At 46.8% G+C, this 26,757-nt stretch overlaps 1 protein-coding gene across 1 annotated transcript in view; it reads left to right on the top strand.

Annotated features, from left to right (window-relative positions):
• Positions 1–9,698: 9,698 nt before the first annotated feature.
• The window catches only part of VWC2 (von Willebrand factor C domain containing 2), a 123,000-nt gene continuing 105,941 nt past the window's right edge, over positions 9,699–26,757 (top strand). Inside the window, exons 1-2 of the mRNA XM_036918834.2 lie at positions 9,699–10,162; positions 11,425–12,223. Coding sequence (XP_036774729.2) covers positions 11,528–12,223 — 696 coding nt within the window. The 5' untranslated portion in view covers positions 9,699–10,162; positions 11,425–11,527. The remainder of the gene's footprint in view (positions 10,163–11,424; positions 12,224–26,757) is intronic.

The raw sequence follows: 26,757 nt of genomic DNA, 5'->3' as shown, positions 1-26,757 counted from the left end.
GTTGCTCTCCTTTATTCTCCAGACATGTCTATGGTCCTGCTGTACTTTGCATATTCTGTATTGCAATTCTCTGCTATTCCCTAATAAGCCTGTTTTTGCTGGTAAAATAACTGACTGTTTTAATTTTAAGATTGACCTTATGTGTGAAAATATTTAACAATTTGAAAATACATGAAGCAAAAATGGGCAGAACTAAAAATTTTAAAAAGCAAACACACAACAATAGTAGCTCTGAGTAAATGATAGAAAATGTAAACAAAAAATAATTGGCAGTATAAAATATATGAATAATATTATCAACCAATGTGGTATAATTGATACCTGTAAAACACTGCACCTCATTTTTGAGAACGCAAATTTTCCAAGACTCATGGAATATTGACCAAGCTAGATCATATGCTGGGCGATGAAACAAGTCCTAATACATTTCAAAAGAGTGAGATCATAAATATCATGTTCTCTGACATTTAAATTAAACTAAAATTCTGTGTTGGCAATTATAAGATATCTAGAAAATTTCCAAATATTTGGAAAATTTGCTGCAGACTTTAATTAAAAAATGGATCAAGAAAAAAATTCCCCAGAAAAATAAGAAAATATTTCAACCTGGATGATAAGACAGCATATCAACATTTATAGGATGTAGATATAGTCTGCCTTAAAGTAAAACTAATAGCTTTAAATGTTTATATTTCAATAGACTGTAAAATTAATTAAGCTTAAAATATAAAAACAATTTACACCATATCAGTAGGTGTTTCCAAGGGATGGAGAGAAGTAGCCATCTCCATATTAATAGGTAATTGCAAGGGTGAGCAGCGCTTATCTGGACCAGAGAGGTTGAGTGGAGCCTCTTCTGCAGCTGTGTCGAGAGAGACGCAGGAGAGAAGAACTGGACTGCTTTTAAGAAATAAATGGGTTTCTGTCACTTTATTTCTCCCTTTGACTGACCAGTTTTAAAGGTATTTTGCCCTGGGGTTTTTCCCCCTGTAGTTACAAATGGCAAATACAAATTAAAGCCACACTGAGATTCCACTTCACACGCACTAATGTGGCCAAAATTAAATAGAGCTGTCCCATCAATGTGACAAGGCTGTGGGACAGAGGGGATGCTCACATATTGCTGGTAGAAGTGGGAAACACTTGTAACCATTTTGGAAAATGAGGTGGTAATTGTTTATGAAGTTATATACACAACCCTAGAGGCAACAATTGGGCTTCCCAGAAAAACAGAAACATACATTTAGAAAAAGACTTGTGTAAAAATGCTCACATCAGCATTTCTTCTAAAAGCCAGAAACAACACAGTTGTCCATTAGCAGGTGATGGGAAAAACAAAACATGGTAGAGTCATGCAAAGGAACACCACTCACAACCAGAACTAATGGCTTCCTGGGGTACATAACACGTGGACATCTCAAAAACATTTTAGTGAGTGCAGGAAGCCAGCTGCAAAAGACTCTGTGGTATCAGGGGGTGCACAGATGGGAAGTCCTCAGCTAGCAAACTGAAAGTGGTTTCCTGGGACTGGGGTGTTGGGGAAGGCTTCATAGTCAGATGAGGGCTCACTGAGAAGGTTAACAAGGAGCTTTCTGAGGAGTAACATCCTGGACCTTGACTGGTGTGTCGGTCACACAATGTTGCCAAAATTTATCAAGGTATATTAAATCCATGCAACTTACTGTATACAAATTATTCTTCAAGAAAGTTGGTTAGAAATAACATAAGCCTGTTCTAGACTCTGAGATGATAATGGAGGAGCGTGTGATTTCACTTCTCACTGTTCACTTAGGTTGATCAGTATGCTAACAGCATGTGGTGCAATTTTAATACTCACAGACTCAGCAAGAAACAACAGTGAGTCTACATAAATAAATGTTGCAGTTGTGTTAAGTAGAGGGCAGTGACTTTATGGGAAGCCCCACTAATGGAGCATTGAAGTATTTGAATAAAGAAAAATGTTGGAGAATCTAGACCCCTCCGGGCATGAGTATTCTCAAGATGCTGAGCTCAGAAGAACCTGAGTAATTAGAGACACAGCCTTCATGTGTCATGAGATGAATGTGTGAGCAGCTATGGAGATTCGGGGCTGCTCTCTCTTCTGTCCCTTTAAACTAACGTGGTTAGTTTCAGTTTCATTGGTTTTGTAGTTTCTTTTATATCTGATCTATAAATTTATTTTTATAGTTGTTTAAAAGCTGTAAGCCTAAGAGTTTGTAGTGCTTTATGTTTACATGTATTTAAGTAAAATTACAATAAAAAGAATTTAAGTCAACATAGGGGGTCCATGAGAATATTTTCTCCTTTAAAGAGATCAATATATTATTCAAGGCTAGGAAATGCTGAGTATTTCTAAATGGTTTTATAATTGGAAGAGATCCAGAAATCTTGATTGGATGCTAGGGCTGCCAGAAAAAAAATGCAGCAGAGCTGGCAGTGGAGACTCTTTGCACAATTCAGAAACAGTTCTTCCTCTGAGCACACAGAGGAAGATTTGCTGGGGTAGCATGAAAGGAATTCTTGTGTAGAAAAATCAGTGGGTTAATTTCTAAGTAAGAGGATACTTTCAAGAATCCTGATGGTAAGTCTGAAACCTTTACAGTCCAACCATTGTGGTGGGGTTTTGGTGTCTGCAGATACATTTGGGGCTACCAGAATTTGTGATATTGATGAATTCTATCAATGACCCATCTTATTTGTCAGATCTTTTGAATATGCAAGCGATCAAAAACTCTGATTCAAATCAACCTGGGCAAAAAGGATACAAGTTTTGCCTTTGGTGACTAAACAAACAAGTGACTTCCTTTTAGGCTGCAAGGAACTTGCATAGTATTATCAGGGCTTCATTTGTCTTCTTTCTTTTCTCCAATTTTCTTCTGTGCTGTCTCCGTTTCAGGTAGAATCTAAAATTCATGGTGCCCCAGGCAGACCCAGCCTTATATTTCACAAGACTCAAATCCAGTGGGAAAGACGAAGAAAAAACTCTTTTCCTCAGATAATTCATGTTGTAGGCCTAATTCCCGCAGACCACAGTAAGACCACATGAACATCCCTGAACCATCCACTGTGGCGAGGGACGGTGATGCTAGGAAGAACTGGTCCCTTGCCCATTTGACAGCTCTGCCTGAGAAGCAGGTAGTTGAGAATGGAGTAGGGTTTGACTCTCCAGAGGAAATGCAGATTTGTGTTTATTATCAGAAAAGAGAGATGGATATTGGATGTCAAACATTTATATATCTGCAGAGAGATGGATATTGGATGTCAAACATTTATATATCTGCAGCCATATAGATATCTGTCAAGTTATCTGCATGCAATCTCCAACAAAATGAGTATGAGCATTAATAAGCGACTTCTAATGAATTAAGAATAACAATGTCTTTGGACCATGTAATTCCAGGAAGAGGAAATCCTGGGGCAAAATAACTCTAAAAGCAAAATCAGTCAAAGGGAGAAATAAAGTTTAAAACCCATTTATTGCTTACAAACTGCAGTCCAGGGCCATCTCTTTCCTGCTCTGGCAGAAGCAAGCAAGACCTCCCCCTATCCTCTCAGGTTCAAATAAGCCCTTGGTTGCCCAGGAAATTACCCATTGATATGGAGATGAATTCTGTCCACCCCTGAGGAACACTTGTTGATATACAGATGCACTAAAGCAAGGCCTTATTCTGGAAATATTACAATTTTACCCACAGAGCACAAGAAAGAAATATGGTTTAAATAAGTTAGCTTTCTAATTGAAAAATTTTACTCCCAGAATACTAGTGAATTGGTTTCAGCCTGGAAGCAAATGAAAACTGGTGTGCTGAGAGTCCTACACTCAGCAATAGAACCTTGAAGCTTTATTCATGAAATCCCAAGATGAAACAAACATTGGCTGGTGAGTTTGTTTACTGGAAGACAGAATGAGGATCTCCAGTATAATGGACCAAATTAAATAACCTGATGTAAGAATACAATAAAGGCTGATGACTAGGTACAATAAAGGCCTTGCCCACTGTCAAGTCCTGGTGGACACCTGAGCAAACTCTCTACTGCCCAGTGATGGGGTCCACATGTGGAATCTTTCAGGCTTCAGTCAAATCCCTAAAGGATTTCTTTCTTAAGTGTTGCAAGAAAGTAAGACAATCAGAATGAGAGGAATAGGCAGAGCAATAGAACAAGAGTTCTTCTTGACTCAAGACTATAAAGAAATTTGAGGCTTCCTTATGCTTGGTGCTGAAAGAAAGGAGCTTCTTTCAATAGCTAGAGATAAAACCTAACTTGCTCTTGTGTTCTTGAGTGAGGGAGAAGGTAAGTACCTGGGACAGCTGGGCAAGGGGTAGAGAATATTCAGGCCTCTCAGGGAGAGAGAGCTCAGTGTGCTGGCAGGCCCATTCTCATGATCAGTCACATGTGGACGTGGATGTGGGCGAGGAAGAGATGTGGCCAAAGGCAAGATCCTAAAAAGCATGTGTCATGTTGTTTGTGTTTATTAGTTAAATTATCTAATAAACATTTGCCATGGCCCAATGGCATGCTACAGACGCCACAGGCCCTCCTGGGGTGCCGTAAATGTGCAGCAGAACCCACAACCCTGATCCATTTACCATACTTTTTAGAACGATGCACTCAGATGGCCCCTGTTTCATAATGATTGTTTTTGAAACTTTGTTATCGGTCAGTGTGTACATGGTCTGTGCTTTTGTACGGTGGATGACTTTATAGTATCTTAAAAATGGATCTCTGGAAATCTCCTTTCAAGGAACACATTTTGCCTCTGATTTTAGAAGAATATCTGTGAGTCATCCATTCGATTATCTGAACAGATGCAGATGACTTTCAGGGTAACAGCAGAAGTGATGAGTCCCCTCAGGGCGGTGCAATCAGGCAGCCTTTGCAGAACTCAGCCTGGGAGCAGTAACTCTCCATCCCAGGCATGTACCAAAGGGTAAGCAGGAAGGGAGTCTTGCTTCTGCCGACTGGTATTCTCCTGCAGAGAGCAGCATTAATTAGTGGCTCCCTCAACAGCCAGGCTTGCTCTGTGTACATCCATAAAAGGCCATCTAAATACCAAAGATGGCTTCTCCTGCTCATTAAGGTGAGTTAGTGGTCAACCTTCTGCCTGAACCACAAAAATCATATTGACCCAGGTTTCAGACAGAAATGGTTTACTTCCTCAAACCAAAAAGATGAAGGTTTTACAGCCCTTCCTTTTCGCTGGCGAGTCCAGACTTCAAGTTAATTGTGGCTTTGCTGAAGATAAAGACTAAATGAAAGCAACCTGATGAAACGGGGTCCGGGAGCTCCTGCATGGAGCTGCTCTGCGTCTCCAGCTCACCAGAGAGGCAGGATCCCTGGGCGCCGCTGGAGCCCGCTCGCCTACGCAGTTCCGCAGCTCTGTGCAGTGCTGGGGAGGAAATGCACAGGGCTTGGCTCTTTCCTGCAGCTGCCTTCCCGGCTCCACTGGGCGCTTGGGTCCTCAGCTGTTTTTCGGTCATCATTACCGCATTCTGTATTTTATTTCACGCATTCTCTCTTCTCCACCTAACCCACAAAGGTTACTCCCTCCACCCTCAGTTCTCACAGAAGACTTCGCACCACCCTTGGAGGGACAGATCTGGGTGTCTTGACCCCTCCTCTACTTGGCTTCGGTCCTGTCCTCCGTCCTGAGCCCTTCTCAACGCACCCTGTCTTAGTTTTTCCTCCCCAGAGAACTACCAATTGAGCCTCTTCTTCCAGACCTGAGGTATTTTCCAGCAAATCACCCTCCCTGGGTCACGCAGCACCATTTTGTCCCCATTCCTTGGCAAACATAAACTGAGGCCCTGCTGTGGGCTGGGCTGGTCTAGACAGGGGGACACACGGAAGTCCCAGGACTGACCTCCAGGGAGCACAGCCTCTTCCAGATCCCGACTTTCCCCGCTACTTCTCGGTGCTCTGAGAGAGCGGGGCACAGCACTACGCGCAGTCGCTTGGGACTGCGCTGAATAGGAACATGGGGAGACAGGTGCTAAGAACAGTGACTGACAGACAGAGAGCCCCTCGGAGATGAGGCTGTGTGCACTGCGACATGAGCCCTGGGCTTAGAGGGTGACATTTCAGGATCCACCTGGAGCTTGCCCTGTTAGCTGTGACATTAGTCAAGTTGCAGCCTCTTAGAGGTATGGCTTCCCGTTGGCTAGGAAAACAATAACTGGCTCCCCAATCCCAGGGCAGCAGCATGGAACTGAATGACAGGGCAGTGCGTGTGCCCAGCGTTGTGTGAGTGACAAATCGGTTTCTCCTAGCTCTCTCTCTACCTTCTCCTCCTAATTGTCCCTTCTTTCTTCCCTCCTTCCCTTCCTATTTGGTGACCTTAGGGCCTAGGCTCTAAGCAGAGGAAGAAGAATCCAGTCCAGCTCCAGCCCCCCAGTAAGTGCTGTTTCAGAGGTGGGTACAGGGAGTGACCCATTCCAAGGCCTGTAACTGACAGAAATGATGCCTTGTGCTGGGAGGAAGGGAAGAGTCCTTCTGCCTTAGGGGACAGAAAAGGTGACCGAAGAGGCAGCTCTGACCTCAGCCTGGCGCCAGTCTGCTCTGCCTGTTGCTGGAGACCAGCTCTGGCTCTCAGACTTACTGCCAAGATGGTGCTTTTGCTGGTTGATTGAATTCCAGCACCCAGAAAGGAAGATGGAAGTAGTAATTGGGTTAAAACAGGGCAGAAATATGCCACAGTCCCAAGAACATTGGGGATTCTACCCACTTAGAGATTTCCTTTTCTTCCTTTTAAATATGAGAAACCAAAGACCCTGGGACACTGGGTGACTTGTCGGAGGTCCCAAACCCACCCCTGCTGGAGCCCAGATGAGACCCATGTGACCTCACTCCCTGACCTGCTGCTGCCTTTTAATCTGTAGCCTGAGGAGACAGAACAGGAAGGAAGGAAGGAAAGAGAGGGGGGAGAAAAGGAAGCTAGGGAGGGAGGGAAGGCAGAAAGGAAGAGAGGAGGAACAAATGTGGATCGGAACAATTTACTTCGTTGACAGTAAGTTGTAAATTCTTCTTATGCCTCTGAAGTTTCCTGTATTTCCTTGAATTTCCCAGCTTATCAAAGCTACAGGGTATTGTTTTTTTGCATTAAGGACAGAAATCCCTCTATAATTGCCTGCCCCCTGCATCTCATCTGCCCTATCACACCATATCTAAGAGGATTTGTGGGAACACAGTGGTTAGGACACTATGAGGTAGAGCAGGGACATGGGACAAGTATCATGATTAATCATTACTGGCTATGAACAAAGGCCTAGTTTATTCTTTAACATGTTTTTCTCCCTTCTAGTTACATTAATCAGTTAAATAATACTGCATGTGAGACAAGGGACAAACCTCCAGAGCATAATGAGGACAGAGTACAGATCTCCTTAAAGAAACTACATGTCAATTTTCATGAATAAAGAATGCCAAGATCTAAATCAATATGACAACCCTGTTCTTAAGACAAAACTTTAAAGGAATTATTAATCAACTGTATACATTGTGCCTTATACAGACACCCTACCCCAAAGACTTTATAAAAATCCAAACCCTAAACCTTTATGCACACCTCTTCTCTGAAGTTGCCAGCACTCTCTTTTCTTGAGTGTGTATTTTGCTTTAAATGAAACCTTCTTGCGGCTTAGCTTATTGTGTTCTGTCTCTGTGTTCTTCCAAGCCTGTAAAATGGCAAAGAAGAGACCCATTTCCATCACCTGTGGTGGTGTCTTTGTTACTTTGCTATTTCATTCAACTCTCTGGTCTTAAATGCAAGTCTTTTCTCTCTCTCTCTTTTATTTCAAACAAGTAGGGAAGTGGCTGCAGAGATCTCTGATTTGGGGGCTTGCATGTTTCTGTGGCCTAGATGACCTGGATGGAACTGCAGCCATATGATCATGTTCTTTAGTGTCCTGCCTGAATGGCTCTTTCTATGTGTTTTGCAACTAAGAATATAAACTCATTCCATCCAGTGTTCCACAGCTAGGGATGTAATTCCCACGCTGTGCAGATTCAAGTGGACTTGGACATCAGTTGATTCTGGTTTTAGGGGTTGGAAAGGGATCTGCCCTCTGCCAAGCAGGAGTTCCATGAACTTCCCTTTCCTCCCTCTGTTCTTTCTTGCTTTCCCCCATGTACATGACTGCTAGAATAAATGAGTGACTCTTCCTGGCATTTTTCAACTTTGAGATCTGCTTTTAATTTCTCTTTAAATAAATTCTTTTTTTGCTCACATTTGTTCAACCTGTTGGTGAATTCTTTCTCAATCATAGTCAAGGACCCTCTCCTAGACTGAGGTTTCACCTAGAGTTCAGAGAGAGACCTCTCCAGACAGGACTACCTGGCAACAGCTGGACTGCATAATCCATTCCTAATTTTGTCAGGCCTCCTGCAAACTCCACTGTCTCATAATTCACAGGACCTGGGATTCAAGTGGGATCGATAGAGACATCACGATTCCCTCAACTGGACCCCAAACCAATTATCAGCTAGAAGCTGACTCACACATACTTCTAAAGATTCACTCTTATTATTCACACCTACAAAGAGCTACCTCAATGTAGCCATATGAGAGCGCTTGGCAAAGCAATGTGATATTTAATGACTGGAGGCAGAAGGGTTCAAATCATTCCTGACAGAGAAACCCTCCACCCCACCCCACCCAACTCTGCTTTTTTTCTTGTTTTTTGGACTTTTTTGCTGTTGTTAGTTTCCTTTGCTTTGTTTTGTGTGTGACTAAAGGGAAGCAGCTCTACCCCAGGCTTCCTGGTGGCCTCCTAGTCCTTTCTAACACCTTATTTAAATGCAGTTCATGCAGGACAAAGAGGTGGGGGAGAAGAGGAATTGTCTCAAGGCACACCACTCCCTAGCCCAGGATCGGACCGTCTAAGGCAAAGGTTGTGTGCTTTGAATTTGAGCAACTTCAGTGATTTTAAGAAGACTGCAAGTAGCAACCACCGCCTAGGGAATGCACATCTCTCTAAAAATCCCATATTAGAAGTTAATTTAAACAGGTACCTTTTGTCCTTTATCCAAGAAAAGTAGCACATTGACCAAGAGCAAAGAGTAAAAACCAGTCTGAAGCACATAGGCCTCTGCTTCACAGTGTAACGTTGTAACAAAGTTAATCAGAAATGTCTCTTTGTGACAGAAGAGTGGGCAGGAAAAGGCACACGGAGGAACCGGGGAGAGAGATTGGCAGGGATTCAGTTAAGTATGCTGTCCGGATTTTTATGCGTTTCTTCCTCCTACACGTCTACACTTCTAGGTTTCTGAATATAAAGAGGAGGAAAAAAACTCCTGTTAAGCTAACACGTCTTTCGAATACCAAATCGGACACAGTTTGATTCAGATTTTTCAGCAGTGCCCAAACCAAGCTGTCCTCAGGGAGGAAAGCCAGAGGGGGCCAATTAGGAAGGAAGAAATTAAAGGAGAGAATAAAGAAAGGAAAAAAGCGCAGATGAAAGGTCCAGGGGAGAGTGAGTGACAAGACAGGGAAAGCAGCCGGCGGGCTGGCCGCGGACAAGGAGGCGGCCGCGCAGAGACTGACAGGTGGGTTGCGCGGCCGGAAGGGGGGAGGGCGGGCGAGAGGCCCTCAGCCCCGGCTGCGCGGGCCTCGGCGACGCCTCCAAAACGCGGGCGCAGAGGGGGGAGCAGGGAGCGCGCGGGCGCCCGGCGGCTGCGACCGGGGAGGCGTGAGACGGGTGCGCGGGCTCCCACGCCGGCCTCCAAGCCGCTAGTCCGCTGCCCTCCGCTCTCCGGGGTCTCCTCGCCTCCGCCGCGCCGCGGCTTCCCCGGCTTCCCGCTGTCTGGGCGGGGGAGCTGCCCCCCTGCGGAGGGGAGGAGCGAGGCCAAGCCGGGCGTCCTCAGGGCGGGCTTCGTCGCGGAGAAGCGGGGACGAGGCCCGGGGATGAGCCGCGGAGGGCGGCGCGGGCCCTGACGCGAGTTGGGGCCGCGACTCTCGGCTGCAAGACGAGCAAGCCCGCGGAGACGCCCTGGCCGGGTGCACGCGCCGGGCGGAGCGCGCAGGTGGGGCTGCGCTCGCCGCGGGGCTCCCGGCGCGAGTACCCAGCCCGCCGGAAGATGGGCACCGGCGCCCTGGGGCTGCGCCCGAGGCTGCTGCCCCAGAGCCTTCAGCGAGCCCGGCGTCCGACCCGTGCTCTGCGCTCATGTATGTAGGCTGGGCGCGCTCCCCCAGGGGTGAGGGTGCATGTTGGGTGTCGGTGCCCAGCGTGCGGGGATGCGCCGGGGGCACTGCCCAGTCTCTCTGCTCCTCGGGGTGGGGGGAGCTGCCCCCACTGCCCCCACCCCAAGTTTGTCCTTAGGGACGAGTCGCCCTGGCCTGAGGTCCAGCCGGCCGGGACTAGGAGTACGCAGAGGACAGGGATGACCCAGCCCTACTGGAGGGAGTTGGGGGAACGGAGCCACCGTGAAAGCAACGAATGGGGGGGCGGTGCGGAGGGCGAGGCGGAGAGAGGCTGGGTTGCTAGCGCCCTGAGGCGTCTAGGGTTTTCTCTGCCCCTTTGGGTGGCAGAAACTTTAGGATCCGGAAAGGTTTTCGGAGAGGGCGATGGTGAGAGGGACCTGCCCCTGCCCCGCGTCCTCCATCCCTGCTTTCCCAACCTCACACCTCCTTTCTGCACGGGCACCTCTGCACCCCCGTCCAGACCCCCTCTTGGGTAACCGCAACTCGGGGAGCGAGCGCTGCGGTGTGCTGGGTGGGGGCTCTCTGTCCGCTGGCTGCGGGAGGGGGACGGGCGGAGAAGCCCGAGCGCTGGGGATCCCGGACCCCGCCGCCGGGAGTGGTCAGGGACAGCCTTTCCGGCAGAAGGTCTGGGAAGGAGGGCGGGGAGGCGGTGTCTGCTCCTGGCACCAGAGGCACTTTAAAAGTTGTTCGAAATGAATCACGGGGTCCCGGGAGTTTTGTGTAACACCCCTCCCGCCCCTTTGCCCCAAGCGCCCAAGGCAAGTGAGCGAGAGCTTTCCTCTCCCGCACGGTCGATTGTCTCCAGCTGCCCTGCGAAATTGACTATTTAGTAGCCTCCGGGGAAGTGTGGCTGGGACCTGGGGAGGAGTTCCCGGGCTACGGGATGTTCTCTATCCGAGCCTAGCAGGGTCGCGGGCCCGGCGGCTGCCTTCCCGCGACTCCGCCACCCGCCCTTGGCCGTCTCCAACGCTAATCACTACTACGTGAGAAACACGGCCGGCCGGCTGGCCGGCCGGTCGGCGTGTTTCTGGAACTTGGCTTCCACGTACGTCTCCACATTTGTGATGTCTAAGAAGGCGAGCTGGGCCCCAGTGCGGGGCAGGCTGCCCCGCCCGAGGTGCCCAGCGGGGAATTCAGAGCGCGGCCGGAGCCCGGGCGGCGGGGCCGGGAGGGGCCGGGGCGCGCGCGGGCCGCGGGGCTCAGCTGTGCTGCTGTTCTCTCTGCAGGGACGGCGGCTCCCGGCTGGCGGCGGCGCGCCCCCGGGCTGTGAATGCGACTCGCCCCTCGGCCGCGCTCCCCGCCCGCCCGCCCGCCGGGACGTGGTAGGGGATGCTCAGCTCCACTGCCATGGCAGTTGGCGCGCTGTCCAGTTCCCTCCTGGTCACCTGCTGCCTGATGGTGGCTCTGTGCAGTCCGAGCATCCCGCTGGAGAAGCTGGCCCAGGCGCCGGAGCAGCCGGGCCAGGAAAAGCGCGAGCACGCGTCTCGGGACGGCCCGGGGAGGGTGAGCGAGCTCGGGCGCCCAGCTAGGGACGAGGTCGGCAGCAGCCGGGACTGGAAAAGCAAGAGCGGCCGTGGGCCCGCCGGCCGGGAGGCGTGGAGCAAGCAGAAGCAGGCCTGGGCCGCCCAGGGCGGGGGCGCCAAGGCCGGGGACCTGCAGGTACTGCCCCGTGGAGACACCCCGCAGGGGGCGCCCCTGGCCGCAGCCGTCAAAGACGCGGCGGGCCCGGACCCCGCGCCCACGCCGGAACCGCCCGAGGAGTACGCGTACCCGGACTACCGCGGCAAAGGCTGCGTGGACGAGAGCGGCTTCGTGTACGCCATCGGAGAGAAGTTCGCGCCCGGGCCCTCGGCCTGCCCGTGCCTATGCACCGAGGAGGGGCCGCTGTGCGCGCAGCCTGAGTGCCCGCGGTTGCATCCGCGCTGCATCCACGTCGACACTAGCCAGTGCTGCCCTCAGTGTAAGGAGAGGAGGAATTACTGCGAATTCCGGGGCAAGACCTACCAGACTCTGGAGGAGTTCGCGGTAAGAGCGAGCGCCCGCCGGGCCACCTTGCCCTCCTGGGAAGGGGAGAAAGGCCGGTGCACCGTGTGACCCCCCTTGAAGAAGGGGCGCTCTCTGGTTCTCAGAGACGCTCAGACGCTCCAATGAGTCCCTTTAACACGACCTCTTTTCCAGGGCAAAGGACATCTTTCATAGCAATGTGGCCAATGCACTTTAATTCCTTTGGTTTTCGCTATCAAAGGGTTTCCCTAGAGTGAAGCCCGAGGCCGTGAAGGGACCACCGGAAAACTTACTTTTAACATTAATTTACTGCTACAAATTTTGAAGTGTTGCCGCTGAAATGCTCCACCTGTTTTCAAACACGGTAATTTTCCGTGCCATTTGGGATATATCCTTCAGCTAATAGCTAATTAACGGAGACTATTCATATAAATAAGCCATTTCCCTTGATTATGTGTTGGGGTATCATGCAAATGGTATAAAAATTAAAAGGAAAAAGAAATGCTTTCTCATTGGATGCCAAAGCATAGCGGGTGGCAAAAACAAGTTTATGGTTAAAATTTGCTTTATTTGAGATGGGTACTGGTAATTCTTAAAGCACTGGCCATGTCCTGTCTGCCTACTGTGTGTCAGGCCCAGGCAGCATTTTTCAGGTGTATTAACTTAGTTAAACTTCATACTGTGCTATAAAGTAGATCATTATCTATTAATTCCAGTTTATGGAGAAGAGGAAACTGAAAAATATTTAAATAATGTGTTGAAGGCAACACAGCTGTTAAGAAGCAGGCTTGTGCACTGGTCTAAGCAGTTCTGTCCAACAGTGCAGGCTTTCGCTGCCCCCCAGTCACTTGAACCACAAACCCTGCCCTGCTGGGGCTGCTGGTTTGCATGGATATGCTGCCCCGTCCATGCATCTGTCTTGGGGGAAGTCTGAAAGCCCTGCCTCCCACTCGTGGGCCTGGGAGGGGACTGCACAGTTCCTTAGCCATTCCAGACCTGCCAAGGAAGACTCACTTTATAGCCTCCCCGGACGTGGCCCATTGACTTAGGAGGCCAGAGAGTCCTGGGCACAGAGAGTATACCCCGGCACCTGCAGGCTCCAAAGCTGAGCAGGGAAGGCAGGAAAGGAGGAATCTTTTGGGGAGTTCCTCAGAGCACAGCCTCTGAGATCTGCAGATTCAGGATGTGCCCAGGATTACCTGTGACAGCAGGTAATTAGTTTTAGGAATGAATTCCCCAGAGTTACAGAAGTATAAAGCTAGGAAGAACAGATCTATAGATAACTTACATGGTAAACACTGGGACTTAGAGTCAGGAAACACAAGTTTCTGTTCCAGCTTTGCCACTAACCAGCGGCGTCACAAGGACAAAATACACCCCCCACCCCCAGCCAGTTTCGTTTTTCTCATCTATAAGATAAGGGACCAGCTGTTTCTAAGGTTCATCAGAGCTGTAGCAACCTTATGCCCAGGGTATATCTCCAGGTATATCCCTCTTTAATACTCATGAGATGTTCCTTACTTCAGCCCTTTGGAGAAACAAAGACTACTTTGAGGAGAAAGTCATATGTACCAGTCCCTGGCCACACAACAGAAGTAAACCAAGCATTGCCCTCACAATGCTCCCTGAATACTGGGGCCCTGGGCAGAGACCTCTCCAGATGTTTTGGGTGCAGCACCAAAAGGGCTGAGGCAAAGGTGGCCATGGGTGCTTGTAAAGCACAGAGGAGGGGACTGTCTGTGCTGTCCTGGGACAGGGCTGTAGGCATGGCCCCGCAAACAATTCTCTGGAGTTTTGTGTTCATAAGGAAATCCATGTGTTATAAGATCAAAGATGAGCAGATAGTTTTTTATTTAATAACATTTTTTGTTTGCACTGCATGTAGTTCCCCAGGCATGTTAAAAAATATCCCATGAGGTAGGCTGAGGAATTTGCATTTTGACCTCAAAAGCCTAAACACAACCTGGAACAGTCATTTGTCCTCCTGAGGTCACAGGTAGAAGGAAGGATTTGAACTTCTCTTTTAGTAATTTGTTGCTAAGTGCCAGATGCCCTGGAGCCGCTTTTGCATTGGGGAAGGGGGATCTCTTGATTTGATTCCTGCTTGCAAAAAATGGTCATCAGTAAATAGAGTGTACATCAAACTCTGGAGATGGGAGATGATAGTAAGAAAAGGGAGATTGGCAAGATTCCAAACTTGGGAAAAATTAAGGCCAGTGAACCTATTTTTGGAGTGTTACGGACATCTTTCATCTTCAAATGACACTTTGTTCTTAACTTTAATTCCATCATTAACAGCTAACAGGATGTACACATGCATAAATGTTACAAAGCTGATGCACATTTTTAATTACATGCCTGCTCCCATCATACGCACAACAGGGTAAGGATTTCATTGCATATATTGTGTGTGTTCATTTCTGTTAATATCAAGAAAATTTCTAAGCATTTCCCTAATTTAGTGTGGTTTTGTGCAAGTCGTTTAGTGCCTAAATTTTGTGTTTCCTTCCATGTACAAAAAAGGGTGCAGTCCTTTGGTGGGGGTGTCAGGTGGATGAGTGTACAGGGGCATAGGGTCAGCTGTGAGTCCATGATCAGATTTTCATAATGGAGAATTGTGAGATGCAATTGTTTCCATATCTTCTCTGGGTATTCCAAGCTTCAGAGAAATATAGCCTGTAGTGTGCAAAGCACAGTGTATGGAAGTCAAGAAAGGAAGGTATCTGCTGTCTGCAGTGCTTTGCACTTCAATGAAGAAAGTAATTCAGATGGAGACTGTGGTACAATAAGGTCGCTTGGGACATTGTTCACCAGAGCAAGGCAGGGGTGACTGTGTGGCCGGCCCAGGGCACTTGCCCTGGGAGGCCCACAGGCACTCAACCAGCCTCTGCTTCCTGAGAGAGGGGAAATCATGGTGGAGCTGGGTGCTCTTGTGCATGCTGAGCTGAGAAGCAGCTAGAACCCTAGACCCATCTCTGTTCCTGTGCCTGACCTTTGGCCCTGGTGAGAGTGCAGCATCTCCCTCCCTTCCTGTGCCTCTTTCGTGGGCCCATGTCTGCCTGCTGCCCAGTTTGCCCAGTCGTCGTCATACTTCGATTCCATCTTTCCCCTTCTCTGCATACTCCTTACCCCTTCAAAACTCCTATTCCTTAGGGCCTGTTTTATCTTAGCCTGACACCTGCAGAAGATCTCAACTGCTTCAATGGAACAGCATTTAGCTGCTAATAGTAATTTAAATGATACCCTCATTCCTCCAGAAATGTTTGCAATTTAATCTTATGTCCATATAAAAAATGAGTAGGATTTTCCCTATTGCCTCTCAAATTATACCAAGTGTGCTGGTCTTTAGCTTCTACCAGCTGGCCTCCAACTTTGACTAAGGAAGCCTAGTGGTTTATATTTTTTATATATGAAGAGTATTTCCATGTACTCTCTCCTTCCTAGGGTGTATTCATTTTTAGGGCTGCCATAACAAAGTACAGGCAGCCTGAACAACAAAAAGTGTATTCTTTCATATTTCTGGAGGCTGGAAGCCTGAGATCAGGGTGCAGGCAGCATTAGTTTCTCCCAAGGCCTCTCTCCTTGACGTGCAGATGGCCCCGTGTCCTCCCTTGGTCGCCTCTGTGCGTGTCTTCATCTCATCTTCTTGTAAGAACACCAGGCAGATTGGATTGGGGACTGCCTGTGTAGCTTATTTACCTTAATTACCTCTGTGAAGACCCTGTCTCCAAGTACAGTCTCATTCTGAAGTCCTGGGGATTTGGGCTTCAGCATCTGATCTGGGGAGGCAGAAAACAGTCCAGCCTGTGACACAGGGTGTCAGTGGCCAGAGCTGACCTTGTAAGTGTGGGCCCAAGGAGCTAATGTGGGGGGAGGATGCATCACAACTATGACTGGAAGGAAGACTTCAAAAAGAAGGCACAGAGTGGTTGGTAATAAGCTAAATGCCTGATAGACATAAGTAAGCAGCCCCCCTCAACCACACTGACTCCATGTCTACTGAATTCTGGGTTACTTAGAGGTTACTGTACTACTTATGTCAGTGGGTCCTTGAATCAGAGATGGACAATAGATGTTGAGGAAGGGCTCTATGGAGCAGTTTAACGTTTGCACCTCATAACTATGAGACAGGCGGGCAGCAAATTAATTTGAAATTCATTAACAAAAAAGGATTCCATTCTGAGTCACAAAGGGAGTTGTTCCTTCCCTGGGAACCCTGATACCCTGGGGGACTGTGAAGATAGAAATGGGGTCTGCAGGCTGGCTTCAGAGTTTTTAGAACCAAATAGACTTGTGTGGCTTCCTGAGATAAGGCCATACTGGGTAACTGAAACTTCACATTGCTTTGCTTTTGATTGGGAGGATATATCAGCGCAGTGTGTCCACACTGTTATCATAGCTGATCAGGAGCTCTGATTGGCAATTGTATAAGTCTTTGAAAAAAAAGAGACAATGAATTATTAATAGAAGATGCTTGCTGGTATGTCTTTCAAAGGATAGCGACTGTTCATTGAGAGAGAGCTGGAAGGAGCAATTGGCAGTGAAATAACTGGGGAGGGCCCAGTTAATCCAGACCCTCTCCTATGGCTTCAGTACCTGACTTGTGAGTAACCCTGTTGCAAAATCTCATTTCTAGAGTTTTATTAATGAAAACAAAAATCTAACATGAAATTTGGAAAGTAAAGCTCCATCTCAATAGATCTCTGTTGCAATTACGAGCAAGTGCCAGGAAAGAAAGGCGTGATTCCTCATAATTTTTAGCTCAATGGTGTTTAGATTCTTTCGGCTGATATTACTTAACATAAAGCAATACCACTATTATTTGCCTTTGCAAAGTTTACAAATTCTAGACTTCTCAGTTTCTTCCTTTCTGTTTAAAACCATTTAAACAATAATAATTTTTTAAAAAGTGCTGGGGGAGTCCCTATGGTTTCTCTGCTTCCTTAACTCAGGTAGGGGAAACACAGCTTGAATGGTTACTCATTTACATGCTCCACAAAATATTTGATTTGTAAATACTATGGGGTAAACATCCTAAGACATCTTTTATAATGGGAAGAACAGAACCAATGTTTATTCAGTATATTTTCATTCATTTTTTTTGGTAATTTGCATAAAAGACTGATGAATTGGTTGTATTTTCTTTATTTTAAAAGAAAGAAAACTAAGGTTCAAGTCAGTTTAGTAACTTCATCAAGCCAAGAATTGAGTGCTAGACCACTGGACTTTGAAAACTATGCATGTCTGACTATACTACTCTTATCTTCATGATCATGTGGTGATGAGATGGCATTTTGTAAGTGATCAAGAGAATTTCTGGTACATGGAGAAGGGAAAATTCATACAGGCTTGGATAACCTGGTCCACATTTGTGTCCAGTAAAGGCTGGATCAGTTTGGTTGCATGTTCATTTATGTAGATTTATGTTATATTTGACTCAAGCCTTCTAGGACAAAATAAATATCTGTGTCCTTCAAAGTATGAAATCTTGAGCTGTAGTAAGAACAGAAGCATTTAGTTCCAGGAGCTTCCTGAGGTCAAGGTAGAAGGAGTCCAGTGGCCAGTGGGGAGAATACCATCTCCAGAGGTGGGCAAGACTCCAGAGAAGATCCTGCCCTTGGCAGGTCACACTGGTAACCCAAGGAGGGGTTCTGGGTGGCTTACAGCACACAAGATATTTGTTTGACTACTGCAGATATTTAACAAATGAGAAGTTCATATATATACCCAGATGGCCAATTTGTCCTCCAAAAGGGATGATCTCTGGTGGCAGCTATCTGCCAGATCTGAGTGGACTGACCCTTCAGAAGGGTGTTTGCTCTCCAGCTGATCACATCCCCACGTGGCACCATTTGCCCGGTCCTTCAGCCACATGGCTTTATGCCAGTCTGCTCACAGGTGGACAGATTTCACCCGAGGAAACCGATGCCCTATTCAAAAAGCATACAGCCAGCTGGCAGCTGAGGAGGCTGAGGAACCCAGGTTCCATGCTAGCAAGTACTGTCCCTTCAGTTTGAGTGGAGAGTCAGCTTCTAGAACTTCTAGGAACTTACCATCTAAAGATGTCAGTGTGAGCCTCTGTTCTAGTTCACCTTTGTGTACCTGGGCAATTCTCAGAGCCTCCTTATTTTCTGGTGGTAAAAAGTGGAGAGTATGTTGCTTCTCTCTTACTGTATAAGAAGTCAATGAGATATATGGGAAGCAATTTGATGCTAGGTTAGTGTGGAGTTTAGGTGCATTCCTCTGAGTGTGTGTGTTACAGGGGGTATGGAGTGGGGTGGGGGGGGGGGCGGTTACTGCTGCCTAGCATGGTTTCTGGTCCCTGCTTGCAGAGGCTCTTATCATAGGGAGTGGCTCTCTGGGGCTGTGTTTTCCTTTGCAGTGATGTCTCCAAAATCTGAACAGTTTTTGAATAAATATTTGCAGGGCATTGGGCTAGATACCAGTGATATAGTGGCAAATCATTGGGTCCTTCTAGTAAATGGGCAGTGATCCTATAGTGTGTGATGTGCTGTGAGGAGCAGCATGAGGTATTCTGCATGGCATGAGGGTGGGAGTGACTCATCTAGACCCTGTTGCTGATGTTTGGTTTTGGATGAGAGAAGAATCCTGGGCAGACTTCTAGGGAAAAGACAAGAGTTTGTCTCCAATAGAACACTTGTGGTTGAGTACAGGATATGGTTTCCTACCCTAGACTATGATCCCTGTAGCCATCCTTCATGGTATGGTTCTGACCACGTAGCTGGAAATCCTTCTTGCTGCTTCTGTTCCAAGCCTGAGATCCTGCCAGCTGGATTTTTCTTCGCATTCTATTTCTGTCGGGCACTGGGGTGCGGCCAGGACACAGAGTGCCTTTTGAATCTGCAAAGATGATGTCAGTCATCTGCCCATAACCGTGAGTTCTCTCCAAAGCCCTAGGCCTGTGGGAAAGCATAGGGACAGAAAATTAAGATGCTGTGTGGTTCTGCACATTTCCAGTTACGGCAGAAATGATTTTGTCTGCCCGATGATGAGACCACCCCTTGCCTGGGAATATGGAAGACTGATAGCTTGAAAACCCACCACTTAAAAAAGTCACGAAATCCCAGATTATCATATAAAACACATCTTCTTAAAGGCACAGCTGGAATGGTAAAAAAGTAAACTAATTGATCCCTGGGGATGAAAGTCAGACCCCTGAAAGTCAGCCTTGCAGTAGCTGCTGTCTGAGAGTATCCTTTGATGCCTAGAGCACGGACCCTTGGTATTCATGGCTAGACTGGGGCAGGGGCAGACCCAGGGCCCCAAGTAAAGAGCATTAGATCAGTATGTGTCTTGCAAAGGCAGATCCCCCAGAGGGGCCAGTGCAGACACACTTCCCTGGATGGGCCTCCTCACTGTTCTGTGCTGGTTTTCTTTGACTAGCTGCTACCTCTAGTGTGTGCGCCCTCTTGTGGGCATGAAGCCCATATTCATGTGTTTCTGAGCAGTCCCAGGCTGGCAGTGCCCACAGATACCTGACAGAGGCAAATGCACTCAGGAGGGCAGGTACCCTCTGCCCAGGTCACAAAGAATCCATACAAATAGAGTTCCAAGGAATGTGTCATCAAAATAGAAATTACACACATGAAGAAAGGCCATCACAAGCAAGAGTCAGCCAGCTGAGACAAAAGTAGTCCAATCAGATCCAGATGGTAGGATAGATATGAGAATATTATGTGCGTAAAGGAATAAATGCTGGAATAAAATATGTGGGTAAGCAGCACAAGTATGTCCACCAGTTGATAATGAATCATACAGAACATGTATAAATGAACGATACAAAAATTGGAATTAATATTCAATAAGGCTTAACAATACATTAAATACAGATTATTGAGATAACTTAGTGACCCAGCAGATAGATTTGAAGACCCAGAATAAAACACATGATGGAACATAGACTGAAGAACACCAAAGGCAAAATTATTTATTTATTTTGCTATCATTAATGTACATTTACATGAACAACATTATGGTTACTAGACTCCCCCTATTATCAAGTCCCCACCACATACCCCATTACAGTCACTGTCCATCAGCATAGTAAGATGCTATAGAATCACTACTTAATATTCTCTTTGTTATACTGCCTTCCTGTGTCCCCCCCCATCTATATTATACGTGCTAATCCTAATGCCCCCTTTTCCCCCTTCTCCCTCCCTTCCCACCCATCCTCCCCAGTCCCTTTCCCTTTGGTAACTGTTAGTCCATTCTTGGGTTCTGTGAGTCTGCTGCTGTTTTGTTCCTTCAGTTTTTGCTTTGTTCTTATACTCCACAGATGAGTGAAATCATTTGATACTTGTCTTTCTCTGCCTGGCTTATTTCTCCTCAGGCTCCATCCTTGTGGTTGCAAATGGTAGGATTTGTTTTCTTCTTATGGCTGAATAATATTCCATTGTGTATATGTACCACATCTTCTTTATCCATTCATCTACTGATGGACACTTAGGTTGCTTCCATTTCTTGACTATTTTAAATAGTGCTGCAATAAACATAGGGGTGCATATGTCTTTTTCAAACTGGGGTGCTGCATTCTTAGGGTAAAATCCTAGGAGTGAAATTCCTGGAGCAAATGGTATTTCTATTTTGAGTTTTTTGAGGAACCTCCATATTGCTTTCCACAATGGTTGAACTATTTTACATTCTCACCAGCAATGTACAAGGGTTCCCCTTTCTCCACATCCTTGCCAACACTTGTTGTTGTTTGTCTTTTGGATGGTGGCCACCCTAATTCATTGAGATGATATCTCATTGTGGTTTTAATTTGCATTTCTCTGATGATTAGGGATGTGGAGCATCTTTTCATGTGCCTGTTGGCCATCTGAATTTCTTCTTTGGAGAAGTGTCTGTTCAGCTCCTCAGCCCATTTTTTAATTGGCTTATTTGCTTTTGTTTGTTGAGCTATGTGAGCTCTTTATATAATTTGGATGCCAACCCCTTATCGGATCTGTCATTTATGAATATATTCTCCCATACTATAGGATGCCATTTTGTTTTGCTGATAGTGTCCTTTGCTGTACAGAAGCTTTTTTAGTTTGATATAGTCCCACTTGTTCATTTTTGCTTTTGTTTTCCTTGCCCGGGGAGATATGTTCATGAAGAAGTTATTCGTGTTTATGTCCAAGAGGTTTTTGCCTATGTTTTTTTCTAAGAGTTTTATGGTTTCATGACTTACATTCAAGTCCTTGATCCATTTTGAGTTTACTTTTGTATATGGGGTTAGACAATGTTCCAGTTTCATTCTCTTACATGTAGCTGTGCAGTTTTGCCAACACCAGCTGTTGAAGAGGAGGGCAAAAGTATTTTAAGGGCAACCAGACAGGAAAGCCTACCAAGTAAGAGTGGCTAGGCTGGCAGCTGGCATTTTGTCAGCAGTAGAATACACAAAACAGGAGAAGAACATCTTTAAGGAACAAGGAGAAAATACATGTTCATCCAGTTCATATATCCAGCAAATCTGTCTTTCAGGAATGAGCCTGACCAAAGATATTCAAGCAAAAATACAAAGTGTATCAGCAGAAAGCTTTACTAAAGGAACTTCAAAATGTCATGTAAAAGATGAAATTTGGGAAGAAGTAACATGATCCCAGAAGCAAAGTCAGAGTCAAGAAGGAACAGAACAAACCCTACTATGCTGTCCACTGGGGGCCATGTTACCCCCACAGGGGATGTTCGGCACTATGTGCAGTTTTGATTGTCACACCGGGGGGTGGAGTGGGCGGGTGTTACTGACATCGGGTGGGTGGTGGCCAGACGTGCTGCTGAGATCCCACAGGGTGCAGAACAGCCCCCACAGCCAATGTCAGGAATGCGGGTTGTGGAGTCTGACTGTAGAGTCTGCCCAGTTGTGCTGGCTAACTAGAGGTAGTGCTCATGTTCCTGGGCCTTACAGGCATTGGTGCATCCTGCACAGGATTTGAGATGGAGACCTTATCCTTAAAGAGGAAATGCTGTTAATGTTCTTGGAAAAAAGTTATTGCTAGGGGCCTGCTCAACTTTAGGCCAAATCATGACATAGATGAACAGTTTCAAAGGTCCCTTCTGCTGCCCAGGGCTGCCAGTCACAGATGCCCTGAGGCTGCATTCAGCCATGGATGATTGTTCCTGCCCTTCCTGTAATAAAACTCAGACCACTTCAAAATGATATGCCCCTCTTGCTGGTTATCTGTACCCTCTGCTCACTGGGCTGCTCCTAAATAATAGTAATGTCAACCCTCCCAGATGGATTGGTCCTTCTGTATTATATCTTTGCATTTCTCATAGGTTGACATGCTAATTTATATTTCCCTTGTCCAGCTTTAAAAACAGTTTCCTCCTTATATTCCACTTCCACATTTCATGTGCTTTTTGAAAGGGTAAAGGGTATCAGTGTTTTTGCTCTTGGAGGCTTGAAACAAATAAAACTCAAAATCAGTTTCAAGCAAGCCATGATCCATATTTATCAATTCCTGTTAAGGTGTCAGGAACTATAACTCTCCTCCTGGTCACACTCTTGCATTGTTGACAGTTAAGTTCTGGGGACACAGGGCCCTTGGCCAGTGGATGGGCTGTCACAGTGGCATATTTATGCCTGAGGCCACGGTGCAGGGAGGTCTCAGGTGGCCAAGATGTGCCTTCTCACATGGAGCCGGCCTGCTCTGAGCACCTGTGCCTTGACGTGCTGGTGATGTAGCCATGTCACATGCAGAAATGTCAGAGCAGGCAGGTTAGAAAAGAAAGAATTCTGGCAAAGCCACTGTTTTCCCTGTACCTGAGAGGGGCAGCCTCCCACAAGTAGCTAAGGTCCCCTCTGGAGTAAGCTCTTTTTACTCATGGGTGACAACAAAGAGGTAACTGACACAATTTACCAGCCAGTTCTCAGGGACCATGCCACCGGTGTGTCTGAGCTCAAGAGAGGGGGGTCCCTTTCTTGTGAGTAAGTCCTGCGGTGTCTTCTCCACCCAAGCTTAAAACCCCACCCAGAGGGACTTTGTTAACTGCAGAAGCTACTGGAAGTGTCCTGTTGTAATTTCAGAAAGTTTTGGAGGACACTCAGTGTCAAGATGTGCAGGGCCAAAGGTGTGAACCGGTAGTGCTGGCTGCCTTGGGTGCGTGCAGGCTGCAGTCCAGCACCTTGCAAGTAGTTGGCCGCTGACACATGCTGAAGGCAGTTTCAACAAGACAGCCAGGCCCTGATGTCTAGACACGTGTGCACGTGGGCACTTTATAGCTGGGGGCATGAGCCCTGTTTCTGGAGCTGGGTCAGCTTTGGCCAAAGGAGCCCTTTGGACATCCTCATCACTCCTGGCGCAAGGTGAGTGTGATTAGCGCATTTCAGATGAAGAGCGTCAGAAGGGGGCAGCCTGGTTTTGATTTCTTCTGGGGACTGTATGTGTGTGGGAAGAGTTTGCGTGTTGTTTCAGTGCATTAAATGTTTCCCCAGAGCACCACAATCCCTGCCACTCCCTACTACCCCTAGTTCACCATCTGGTTTCCTTACTTGATGAGTCCCTGAAAGAATTTGAATTTGTGACCACTGAGACAGAGATCCAGTTCCCCTGTCACACCCTCACACCATCTTCTAAAAGCCTCCTCTAGAGAAGACGTGTAATTTTAGTTATTTATGTAGGAAGCAAAACCCAAATTCTCTGTTTCTTCTCCCAAGGATTACTTATCTTTTCTCCTTTAATTCTAAAACAAAGGTGTTTAGGTCTTACCATTCTTTTAAGAAGATGAGTTTGACTTTAACAAACTTTTTCAGAGGTAGGTATCATGCACCCTCTGTTAAAGTCTTAATGTAAGATTCTATGAATGAGCGAAGTATCTATTAAAGTTACTCCCCCCGAATTGCAGCATCTCACGTGGTCCCAGGATGGTAGGAGATAAGTCCCTCCCTGTTTGGTGCCTGGGTCCAGGGTAGAGCCCTGAGTCTGGCTGCTGAGGTTCTGTGGTCCCTGGGCTCCCAGCTGGCTCCTCTCTCTCTGCATGCTTTGTTTGCAGGAGCCAGACTGTGGAGGTTCAGTGCTGGCCCACCGTGGGCACATCTGTGCCTTCACTGCAGAAATGGGGGTGCATGTAGTGTCTTAGCTCAGGCTGCCATAACAAAATGCCAGAGACTGAGCAGCTTAAACAATGGACACTGACTTCTCACAGGTCTGTAGGCTAAGAGTCCAAGATCAAGGTGCACTCAAGGTGCCACCGGGGCATGGTTCTGCTGAGGACACTCTTAACTTAATGTCCTCACATGTTAGAGAGAAAACAGAGTGACCTCTCTCCCCTGTGATTTAAGGGCCCTGATTCCATTGTGAAGTCCACTTTCATGACCTGATCTGACCCTAATCACCTCCAAAGCCCAAAGCCCCCCCCACCAACACACACTCACACTAAGGGTTAGGACTTCAACAGGTGAATTTTGCAGAGGCACAAATATTCTGTCTGTAACCAGAGGCTAATGTGCTTTCTGCTATTATGTGTCAGCTCAGTGCATTCACCAGGTCTGGCTCTTCAGCCCAGAGGATGTGGTCCTCCACATTCACATCTCGGCTGTTCCGTTCCACTGTTTTGCCACCAAATGACACAAACTGTGTAAACACTGCCAGCATTTTCCCCTCAGAAGTCAGTTCCTGCATGATCTATGTTAATTTGTAGGAATTATTCACAAGGGGATTTGAAAGGCTTTAGACTGGAGGGTCTTGCCTGAAGCGACACCATAAAAAAGAGAAAGTTGCTCTTTGGTGTCTGAGAAGAAAGCCTCCAAGCTGTGGCAGGTTCTCAGACTGTTGTACTGTTAATCTGTTGTGTGGTAGGTAGGGTGTTTTTCTTACTGAGACCAGGAAGCTGAATGCTTCTGGGGACAGTTCTTAATTAGGTCCCTTTTTGTGCAAATCCATTCTCTGACAGAGTGGAAAGACCGAGAACAAAAGAAAATATATTTTCCCCAGGGAACATGAAGCATTTCTGTTGCTACTGGGCCAGAAGCTTGTGCTGGAAGCTGGAAGGTGGCTGTGGATCAAGTTCTTTTTTTTCACTTTGGGAAAGAATTTGCTTTCTCCTGTGGAGGGGAGGCTGCGGGGCACTAGGGTCTGGAATCCTCCGTCTGGCCCTGTAGACCAGACAGACACAGGCTGCAGCAGGGGTCTCTGTGTCTGTGCGGGTCCCTCTCCCTTCTGGTTTGGAGTCAGAGCATTGTAATGCCTTGGACCACTTTCAGCAGACAGTTTCAGCGAGGAACCTAAAGGAGGTTTGGGAAAAGGTTTATTTCAAGGAGACTGTTGAAAAGAAGGTTGTGACCTGCATAGCATCTTCCAGGCTTCTTGCAGGCAGTAGGGAGAGGCAGGTAAAAGGAGGTAAGGAGGTAAGGAGGCCCCAGGTATGTTCATGAAGATTATACATGAGTGTCCCAGTGGTCTGACTGGACCCCGAGTTCAGGCTGCTGGCCAGACTTACTGCATGGGTTTTTGGCAGCTCACCAGACCTGTGGGTATGTTTTTGCCTCATACAAAAGCAGAGTAGAAAGGCATCTCTCCTGCATTTCTCTCTGGCTCCAAAATAACACAGCTCCAGGTTATCAGAAGCTACTAAGACTTGGTCATTAAACAGAAGGGGACCTGGTGACTTCCCTCTAATTGATTGCATCACGCTTACAAGTGTGGTGCTGGGCACTTTTGGAAAGACGACTTATCAGCTGGAAGGACACTTTCGCCATCTGGTGATGAAAATGTGGCAGTGACTTAGGGAGGCTGCTTGTCGTCTAGGGCAAGGAGAGGCTGCTGTTAGTGAAGGGCAGTTTTAGTTCGTGCCTCTGGCTATTTCATTCTTAATTTGAGGTCATCAGAATAATTGCATAACAGCTCAAAAGATGTAAACAAAGCTCAGATGCATAAACCCCAAGATAATGTTCTCTAGTTTTAGGACAATCCTCTTAGTTCTGCAGCTCCCACATCTGATGGGGGAAAACATTTGTTCTTATCAATTGAAAGTTTCTAAGTCTCTTTGGGAGTATCTCAGTCTTTTGGAGCCTTAGGGTCTCAGGGTCTCACCCCATTTGGGTAATTATTGAGCATTTCAGGATTTCTCCCACTTCTTTTTATTCCTCCTGGTGTTAGGAAAATAGATGTGAGCCAGCCAGGTAGAGAGAGAATTAAGGTCAGTAAAGCTCACTAAAAGGGATCTAAAGAGTTAACCAGTTAAAACTAAAGAGCCAGAAAAGACTGCTGAATTAATGAGTTAATTAGTTGAAGTTCCAAAAGCCAGGAGTAAGTTGGAATGTCCAAATATTCCCCAGATAAAGAAAAATATCTGAGCACAGCCATGTCTTAATTGTGTCAATTAAATAATGTCATTGTAAGATTTACTTTAGCCTGCTAAAAGGCCCAGTTTATTCTTTAACTTAATCTCTATGCTGTTTTTATCTCCTCCAGCCCCTAATCAAGTAATCTGCAATCTGGGCAGGAGATGAGCGTCATGATTAATTTAGCAAACAAGCCCAGCTGTAACCAGCCTAGTACAAACAGGAAAGATTCCATCTTAAAGCTAAGATTGCATTTGAAAACCCA

The sequence above is a fragment of the Manis pentadactyla genome, chromosome 7 (assembly GCF_030020395.1).
Source record: "Manis pentadactyla isolate mManPen7 chromosome 7, mManPen7.hap1, whole genome shotgun sequence".
NCBI lineage: Eukaryota > Metazoa > Chordata > Mammalia > Pholidota > Manidae > Manis > Manis pentadactyla.
This window is presented reverse-complemented; position numbering and strand designations above follow the sequence as displayed.